Here is a 10539-nt window from a genome sequence, read left to right as displayed (position 1 = left end):
TAATTAAATGAAAATGTTATAATAACACAATAAAATTATAAAAATAACGATGATGTTAAATGTTAAAATAAATGTGTCAAAAGAATGAATTTTAGTTTTTGATCAAACAACCATTTGTTTCCTAGTTACTGTACATGGTAACACCTCGTCATGTAATAAAAACTAATTTTTCTCCATTTTATACATTATATACAACCGTAACGATTTTACTTTTATTAATTATATTCAAAGAATAATTTTATTATTATTATTATTTTCTTTAAAAACATTTCTGCTAAATAAATAAATAAATAATTAAAAATAATTAAAATTTTTTCCTTACCTCGAGTGTATATTCCTGCGACATGATTCCGGGCTTTTTACTCAACGTTCACTAACCGCAAACAAAAGCGCATTCACAAAACTAACAAAAAACAATTATGACGTCATTGTAAACGTAAGCAAATTAGATAAAACTTTGCTACTGTTTAACGGCTTTTCTTTCTACGGAATAAAAAACATGACTTATTTTTTATTTTGGAACGATTCCCAATTAATATCAACAATTATCATTATTATTATTATTATTCATCCCGATTCCCATGAAAAATTATATTAAAAAATCAAATTTAAATATTAAAATATTAAATAATAAAAAAAATAATAATGATAATGATAATCGGAAATAAAATCGTTTTAGATAAAACCTTTGCCAAATAAATAAATAATTCTTATTTTAAAAAAAAAAGAAAAAGAAAATGGCGTACTTAATGATACTAATCCATTTTCATTAACCGTAAAGTAAGATAGAAAAAGAAAAGGAAAAGGAAAAACAGCAGAAAACCAGACTTAAAAGATTAACTGCGAATCAAAGGAAGGAAAAAAAAAAGAGAAAAATCAAAGGTAGTGATGATAATAATAATAATTACACATAAAATATATATAAATAAATCTTTTGAATTAAATTTTTCATTTTTAGTAAGAAAAAAAAAATTAATCTGTAAAGAATTTCTACAGACTAATAATCTTTTAGTAAAAAAGGAAAAAAGGAAAACGTGAGAGAAAGAGAGAGAGAGAGAGTGAAAGTAAAATAGAAAAGTTAGTGTGAATTGTATCGGTGGGGGTGTATTTACCTCAAACTTTCTTCCATTTTTCCTTTTTCTTTTTTTTCCTGTAGGAGCCAAGAGAATTTTCCAAACCTTTTATTTTCATTTTTAATTAATTTTTTTCTCCACAGTTAAAATTTAATTTTTTTTTCTTCTTTTTCTCCTTTTTTTTCTCTCTCCATTCCTTTCGTTATTATTATTATTATTAAATTTTAATTTATTTAAATTTATTCGTTGCACATTCTGGAAATATTGTTTTATCATTTCTCTACCATTTTTTTTCTCCATCTCTCTCTCTCTTCCTTTTTTTTTATAAAAAATTTTCCGACTCCGAGTTAAAAAAAAAAAAAAAACAACAAAAATCAACCGGTGGGGAGGGGGTGGGTAAGAGGGAGGGAAAAATTGTTTTTCTTTCTTTCTCTTTTCCTTATCCCCCTCCCTCTCTCTCCCTCTCTCTCTCTTTTTATTATTATTACAACAGGAAAAATTTAAATGATGATGATGATGATTAAATTCTAAAAACAAAACAGAAAAAAAAGGTTTGATGAAAAACAAACAAACAAACAAAACTAAAATAATAATAATAATAATAATAATAATACAAATTTAAAATTTTCCCTTTAAAAAAAAAAATAAAAAAACAAAATTTAATTTAATTTACCTGGACAAAACACACGCACTTACAAAACTGGAATAATTTTTGTTTTTTCTTTTCCTTCCCCTTTTCCTCCCCTTCTCCTCCACCTCCTCCTCCACCACTCCCACCACTTCCAGTTCCTCCTCCTCGGAAAAAAGAAAAAATATACACAAACATTTTTGTTTTCCAGAACCCAGTACGATTATTGAATTATACGAATGATAATGATAATAATAAAATGTTAAAATCCAGAGAAAAGTCTCATTAAATTACATTATCCAGTATTTATCCGACGACGACGACGACGGCGATTTTCCCTTTTTTTTGTCCAGGGATTCACTCACGTATAATTTAAACCTTATGGAGATTTAAATAAAAGGGAATATGGAAACATTCCATAAATATCTTCATCCAACAACAAAACATAATTCATTCCTTTTTTTCCCGAAACAAAAGTGTTTGTTTGGAATCTGGAAAAAATAAAAAAAAATAGCCAAAAGAAAAAAAATAAATTAAATACTCTGGAGAGAGTGAGTGAGAGAGTGAGAGAGAGAGAGAGAGAGAGTGAGAGGAAGAGAGAGAGATAAAATGGTAAAGTAATGTTATTTATTACACTCCGACAGTAAATATACTTTTTATTATTATTATTATTATTATTTTAATAAAAATTTATATATATATATTTTTTTTTTACCGGCGTCGAATAAATTTCCGTTGTATTTTCCAAAGTAAAAAAAAAAAGGCAACAATTTTTTTTCATTTGTTTGTTTGTTTGTTGTTGTTTTTATCTTTTCTCCAAGACCGTTTGTTTTGTTTTTTTTTTATAAATGCACTTTTTTTGTTTTAAATTACACGTTTTTCCCCCCTTTTTTTCCCCGTTCATTTTGTAATCCTTTTATCTACTTTTTCCCTTTTCTAAGCTACCTTAAATTTTTTTCGAATAAATCACCTGTTTTATTTTTTTTTTTACGAAAAGAAACTTTATTATTATTATTATTATCATCACTTTTTTTTCCTGGAGAAAAATAAAAAATTTAAAGAAAAAAAAAAAAAAAATTTTGTTTGTTTTTTTTTATTCCTCCCGTTTTTGTGACAATAAATTTTCCTTTTTTTCTTTTCGTATGTGTATGTGTGTGGGTGTGCGTGTGCGTTTGTAATAAAATTGAGTTCAGGTTTATTCTTGTCAAACATCTGAGTTTTCCTACAAAAAAAAAAGAAAATTTTTTTTTATTTTATCAAAACTTCTTTTTTTCTTTCAAACCTGTCGCCGGAAACTTATTGAGAAAGTTTCCTTTTTTTCCTTCTTCCTTTTTTTCTTTTTGAAATTTATTTAGGAGGAAAAAAAAAGAAGTGTACCTGAAAACAGATGTTAATTTTCTTTTTTTTTAATAAAAATACGTTTTGTTGTTTGTCAACACAATTTTCACAAAAAGAAAAACAAAAAAAAAAATTATATAATACACACGAAATCCGTTTTGAGCAAAATTTTTTTTACATAAACCGGAAGTCACTTTTTTATTTAAAAAAAAAGCAATGGTCTCTCTTTCTTTTGTCTTTTATCATCATCATCATCACTTTTATCCATATTATTATTATTATTATTAATAGTACGATTTATTTTCGGAGATGATTCAAACGCTGTCTGCTATCATCCCGGCGCTATACACTCATATCCGAAACGATCCTCCGGGTTTTATTCTCGATGCGCAAAAACTCAAACCGAAGCAAAATAATAAAAGTGTGACGGCTCCGAGCAAAAGATACGCTGACCATGATACGTTACAATTTCCTAAATTACAAAAAATAAAAACAAAATGACTAAATCTCGGGGGAACTAAAAACAACAGCAACAGCAAAATATTTCTCATACCGATTTTATAAACGTGTGCCGATTCTCCACACGATTCTTTGATTTCCCTATTGTCCCATCCTATCGGATACAAAACGACTCCGCAGCAGACCATCAAAGCTGAAAATGAAACAAAAAAAAAAAAAAAAATTTATTTATTTTTACCGGAGGATAAAAAAAGACGACGAACGTGGGGGGAGGGGGGGACGAACGGGACGGGACGGACCCCGTCCCGTTGACTGCATCAAAAAAACGTTTTTTGTTTTTTTCAACCTATTGGGTTTATAAATGAATAATTTATGAATGGGCTGAGAGAGAGAGAGAGAGAGAGAGAGAGTAGGGAGAAGAGGAGTAGACAAAGAAGAAGAGAGATAGAGAGAGAGAGGGTAGAGAAAGAGAAAGTGAAAAAGAGATAGAGGCAAACCAAAAAAAAGGTAAAGAGAAAGTAAAGAGAGAGATAAGAGAGAGAGAGAGAGAGATGGTAGAGGCAGAAAAAGTGAAAAAGAGACAGAGGCAAACCAAAAAAAAAGAGAAAGAGAGAAAGTAGGGAAAGAGAGAGAGAGAGAGAGAGAGAGACAAATCGAATGCTAATATAAATCATAAAATTTTAATATGGATAATGTTACGAACCTTATTCAAAGCTCATAACCACCACCAAAATAAAGCTCACTCTCACTCTCTTTCTCTCTCTCTCTTTCTCTTTCTCTCTCGGATTTATTGATCTATTCAAAACCATAGAAGAATAGGTGATAAAAAAAGAGAAAAATTTTTTTTTTTTTAATGTCGAGATGAATGAGAAAAAAAAAAAAAAAATCAAAAACCGGAAGATGGATGATGAAGAAAATTTGTTATGAAAATCACTTTCGAAAAAAAAAAAAACAAAAAAAAAAAAAGGAAATGGAAAAAAAACTAAGAATAAAATGACGTCACGAGGAGATCTCGATCGGATGTAACGATTTTCTTTTTTTTTTACCTGGGAAAAATAACAAACGAAAAAAAAAAAAGAAAATTAATTAATAATTTTTTAAAATGGTTTTTTCACTTCCGGTTTTCTCTCTCTCTCTCTTTCTGTCTCAATACGTTTGATTCGTTTGATTTTATTAAAATGAATTTTATCGCGGCCAACAAATGATTTCGGTTAAAACCGGAAGTTACCCGTTTGTGAAACGGTGATATTTCCTTTTTTTTTTTTTTTTTTTTAGGAAAAATCGGAAATAAATCGCAATTAATAACAATTCTTGCATTCGATCAAGTTAAAAAAAAATAAAAATTACATCCGACGCCATTTTTAAAAAAAGAAAAAAAATTTCCAGAGATTTTTTTTTTTTTTTTCCATTGACGGTTTTAATACACGTTCAATTAAGTTTCGACGGGTAAGAATTGATTTTCCGTTTTTGTTTTCGGAAAACAAAAAGAAAATCACGAGAAGAGAGAAAATTGAGAGAGAGAGAGAGAGAAAAAAAAAAAAAAAAAAAGTTTCCAATAAATTTTTCTTTTGGTAAATGAACAAGGGAAAATTTTATGTTGTTGTTCTTCTCTTGGTTAAAAAAGAAAACCGGAAGCTTTTTACATTGTTTCCCCCTTTCCCCCTTCCCCTTCCTCCCTATTAATGCCAAACGCATCGTTATCGACACAGGAAATTGAGTTTAAAACTAACAACATTCACAAAAAACTTGTAGAGACGTTTTTCTTCTTCTTAGGAAAATTCTTTCGCCTCAGTTATTTTCCGCCATTGTGTTTTTTAAACCGCCATTTTGTTTACGGTTTTCCCGAATTCTTTTCACAAAAAAAAAAAAGAAAAGATTATTTTAACCGTCTTCCTTAACGAATCTTGATAAAGTTAATTTATTTAATTCGTTTTTTAAAAATTCTTCTTTATTCCTTAACGAGTTTCGAAAACTCTCGTAGTAAAATAAAAATGGCGGCCATTATATAAGAAGTTAAGAACGATACGGGAAAACGTGTCAACAGACAACAAAATCCATTCGAAAATATTTTCGCGCCAAAATTACTTTTTTTTATAAATTTTCTCTCTTATCGTTGTAACACGTTTTTTCAATGTTTTACACTCGTCGTGTGTAAAAATAAAATGTTAATAAAAAAATTTTATGATTTTTATTCCGAGTCAGTTTTTACCAACACAAAGAAATACAAAAAAAAACTTTAGCCATAATTTTAAATTATTATTAAAACTTTAAAAGAAAAAACAAAAAGATTTTCCCTTCCCCCTCCTCTCCCTTCCACCCCCCCAAAAAAAAAAAAATATAAAGTTTTTATAAAAACTTTATTTACGCTTTATTTCCCTTAGACATAATTTGACCGTTAAATTAATGAAAAAACGGTTTTAACACAAACAATGAAATTTATGAATGTTTTCCTTTTTCTTTCACTAGGGGAGGGTGGGGGGACGGGGATCAACTTTTTAAGAGAGAGAGAGAGTAAAAAATATATAATTACCTGCAAAAAGTTGTAAAAATCCAGCAGCTCTTGCCGTTCCAGCGTGAACAACATAAGCAACGCAACAAGCAGCTGTGGCGGTAACACCGACCAACAAGCTAAGACCGCTGGCAATGCCGACCAATATGGTGCTAGCTTGCCACCACGGACTCGGAATATCCCAAAACCTGAAAAATTTAACGGTTTTCAAACAATCGAACGATGAAAACAGAAAAAAAACGTTACAATAAACTATGAAAAAAACAAACCTTGAATACCTTCCGCATTCTTGTATTATTTCTACAAGACCAGCAGACGAAACTTTTGGATAATTACAACGACGAAAAGAACTAAAATAAGCGTCGACTTTATTAAACAAATTTCCCTGGAAAAAACAAAAAAAAAAAACACATTAATAATTTTTTTTTATATAAAATTTCCAAGTTCGATTTCATCGTGACCTTTGAACCGTGAATGAAAAAAAAACGAACGAACGAAATTCTACCCGATTTTTCACTTTTTGAATGAAACTTTTTCTACTTTCTCTCTCTTTTTTTTATATTTAAATTTGAAAATAAAATTTCTCTCAACTTTTCTTTCATTTTCCTTCTTTCTCTTTTTTTTCTCTTTAAATTAAATATAAAAACATAAATTATTTTAACGGAAAAAAAGGAAAAAACTTGGAACAAAAAAAAATTATTATTGAATTTAAAAAAAAGAACGATTTTGAAATGAGTTCCGGAACGTTTTTAAAAAAACAAACGTTTGAATTTTAAAAAATTGACCAATCGGGAAGCGGAATGATAAATTAATGTTTAACTTATGTATAAAAAAAAACGTTAGCGATTCCCATTTCGAATCACGTGATCACGTGATCGCAATCTATCAACGATGTGTCGCCGTCGTCGCCGTTGTAGTTTTTTCGCATTAAATCGGAATTGATAAATTTTTTGAAATTATTCGGTCCGGTGAGTTTTTTTAAAAACAAATTTTTTACTAATAATATTGTGTACACGCATCGTCGCCGATTTAAACGTTTAAAAATAACATTTTTAAAAAGGAAAAAGAGGAAAAAAGGAAAACAAAGGTAAGGCAAAGTTCCGGTGTAAATCGTTTTTGACGTTGTTGTTGTCGAAATCGTGTTTGTTTGTTTGTTTTCTGTTTTTAACGGAACAATAACAAAAATAAATAAAAACTTTTCCGGAATTTAATTGTTTCTTTTTTTTGTTTTGTTATATAAAAAAAACGTAAAAAATTTATTTTTTTGTAACTGGAAAACGAAACGATCACCACCCACCCACCCACGTATGGGCACGTCCATCAACAATAAAAATGTCTGTTATCGATATACAGAGAAAATTATTATTATTATTATTATTATTATTATTATTATTAACTTTCAATATCATTTGTCGGATATAAATCATGGAAAAAAAAATTTTTTTTTTCTCCATAAAAAAAAACTTTTCCGAATGGAAAAACTTTATTTCATTTCGATAATATTAATCTGATACGTGTTTAATATTTGCCAACGGCAGCTTAGAATAATAATAATAATGATGATAATGATAATAAATAATGAAATCGTAAGCGTGCTTTCCACGGGTCGCATTCCTATTAAAAAAAAAAAAAAACATTCGCACCCATTATCCCCAGCATCCGTTCCCGTAATCCCTCTCCTTAAAACTTGGAACGCATCCCGAAAAAAAAAAAAAAAAATTCCGACACGAGACTTCCCGCGCGTAAAAGATTCAATAATAATGATAATAATGATGATGATGATGATACTGGAAAAAAATGATTGTTATTGATAAAATATTATAAAAACGAACGAATAAATTTTAATATAAAATACATTTTATAGGAAATCGTTTGAATCGGTAAAAAAAAAATAAAATAAATAAAAAATAAATAAATAAAAATCAAAAACAGACGAATAATAATAATAATAATAATAAAGGGAACGAAAATTTTTTTTTTTTTTAACGACCCGAATAATAATGATAATGATAACGATAATAATAATAAAAAAATAATAAATTTATTTAGGGAATATTAAAAAAAAAAAAAAAAAATTGAATAAAATTAAAAAAAAATTGAATAAAATTACGACGAGAAAAGTACGACGATTATACGAAAAAAAGCATTGAGAGAGAGAGAGAGGGGAAGAGGAAAGAGAAAAAGGAGAAAGAGAAAGAGAGAAAAATGGGAAAGAGAGAAGAGAGAGAAAGAGAAAAGAGAAAAAGGAGAAAGATAGAAGAGAAAAAGAGAGAGAGTGTGGGAATAAAGTAAGAAGAGAGAAAGAGAGAGAGAAAGAGAAAGAGGAAAGAGAAAAAGAGGAAAAAGAGAGAGAGAGACAAAGAGAAAAGAGAAAAAGAGAGAGAGAGAGAGAGAGAGAGAGAGAGAGAAAGAATTATTTTTAAATAAAAAAATTTTTTTTTTTGCTGTTGTTAAAAATTATTAATAAAAAAAAAAAAAATCCATCGAATGGGAATTCAAGCGAACAGAACGAACGAACGAACGAATATCCGTTCGAATAACTTTTAACTAATATTTTTTTTAAATCCATCGCCTTTTTAAAATAACATTACAATAAATAAATAAATAATTCATCGAAGAATAATAATCCGATTCCGAATTCGATTTATTTACGCACTCACACACACACGCACATTTATTTCATTTAAATTATGACGATGTATAATGACGTAAGTCGTTGCCTTTTCCCTTTCGACGTCATTCGAATAATAATAATAATAACAATAACATCATTTATTAGTTAAAATAAAATTACGTTATGCACCGCGTACGAAAAACGATAATAAAAAAGGAGGAAGAGATAGAAAGGGGGGAGGGGAGAGAGAGAGAGAGGGAAAACATTAAATCCGCGTTCCATTTTTTTTATTTCTCCTCTTATAAAAAAAAAATCGGTTTAAGGGATTTCTTCTGGAAAAGCAAAAAAAAAAAAAAAAAAAATCATTTTCAAGCGTTTCGATTGAAAAAAAATATTATTATTATTATTATTTTCTCTCCGAACCGGGTGAATTTTACGATTAATAAATCAAAAATTAAGCGAAAGTGTTTTAGAGAGAAAGATAGAGAGAAAGAGAGAGAGAGAGAGAGAAAGAGGAAGAAAGAGAAAGAGAGAGAGAAGAAGAGGAAGAACGAGAGAGAAAGAAAGAAAGAGAGAGAGAGAGAAAGAAAGAGAGAGAAAGAAAGAGAGAAAGAGAGAGAGTAAAAAAAAAATTGTACTAATAATAATAATAATAAGAATGTTTTATATAAATTTTTTTTTTTTTTTCTTTCTTAACATTTTACGGATTTTGATTGAATTTTTTTATTTTATTTTATTTCTTTTCTTCATCCTTTTTCTTCTTCTTCTTTTTTATTTTAGTTTTTCAAAAGATTGTAAATTCATCATGACGAAAAAAAAAAAGTAAAAAAAAAATTCAATCGAAATTTTTTTTTTATTTTTTTACGTGTCGATATTTATAAAGAGAATAAAATGTTTCATCGAATTTTCTAGAGATGAAAAACATAAAAAAATAAATGTCAAGACGGTTAAAAAAAAGAAAAGAAAAAAGAAAGAAGGAAAGAAAATAAAATAAAAAACTGTCATTTTTTTTTTATAAAAAGACAATAAAAACAAAAAAAAAAAAAATCAAAATGGCGGACAAAAAAAAAACAAATTAAATTTTAAAATCAATTTGCGTTTCCCTCCCGCGAAAAATCGTTCAAATCGTTAAAAAAAAAAATTTAGTTTAGTTTAGTTTGTACAATGATAGTAACTGATAATAATAATAATAAAAAATGGAAACCTTATCAGAATCAATGAAAAGGTTACAAAAGGTTACAAAAGCCTGAGGGCGATTCGAAAAGGATTTTCTCGATTTAAGACGCAACAAAATTTAACAATAAAAAAAAAAAAAATCGACAAATCGCAAAAAAGGTTCGATAAAATTCATTTTCATTCATCGAACGGGAAAAAAAAGGAAAAAAAAGGAAAACTCCTTTGAAATCCTGGAAAAAATTTTCCAAGATTTTCTCGTTGGAATGTCAAAACGTTTCAATTTACAAAACATAAATAATTTAAATTCCATAATTTCATTCCAGTGAGAGAGAAATTGAGTGAAAGAGAGAAAGAGAGAGAGAGATACAGAAACAAAGAGAGGAAGAGAGAGAGAGGGGGGGGGGAATTTTCTTTCATCGAACGATAACCAATTATAAAATGTAAATCGAGTATTTTAATTTATCCCCTACTTAAACCATTCTACTACTACCATTCATTAAAATAATAATAATAATAATAATCAAATTTTCCAAAAAAAACAAAAGCAAAACAATTATTAAAAAAAGGGGGGGACGGGGGGACGAGGGTGGGGAAGGGAGGAAAAAACAAAAATAAAATCTAGAAAATTTTCACTCGCGATTTGTAAAAGCTCATTTTCACTTTTCTTTTCCTTTTTTTTTCCTTTTTAGAAAAATAAAATAAATTCCTGGAATTTTTGAATGAACTCTGACACGAGGAGAGA

The 10539-nt window shown here is 28.2% G+C and overlaps 1 protein-coding gene across 1 annotated transcript; it reads right to left on the bottom strand.

The window, feature by feature from the left end:
• Positions 1 to 3389: 3389 nt before the first annotated feature.
• Phum_PHUM577730 (Lipoma HMGIC fusion partner precursor, putative) lies at positions 3390 to 6935 on the bottom strand (the record flags this gene model as incomplete). Its single annotated transcript, XM_002432184.1, has 5 exons — positions 3390 to 3511; positions 3593 to 3691; positions 6029 to 6195; positions 6277 to 6357; positions 6871 to 6935. The coding sequence occupies 5 exons, from the start codon at positions 6933 to 6935 to the stop codon at positions 3390 to 3392; spliced, it is 534 nt and encodes a 177-aa protein (XP_002432229.1).
• Between the last annotated feature and the right edge of the window lie 3604 nt (positions 6936 to 10539).

Source organism: Pediculus humanus, genomic scaffold (assembly GCF_000006295.1).
Source record: "Pediculus humanus corporis 1103172108306 genomic scaffold, whole genome shotgun sequence".
Lineage (NCBI taxonomy): Eukaryota > Metazoa > Arthropoda > Insecta > Psocodea > Pediculidae > Pediculus > Pediculus humanus.
This window is presented reverse-complemented; position numbering and strand designations above follow the sequence as displayed.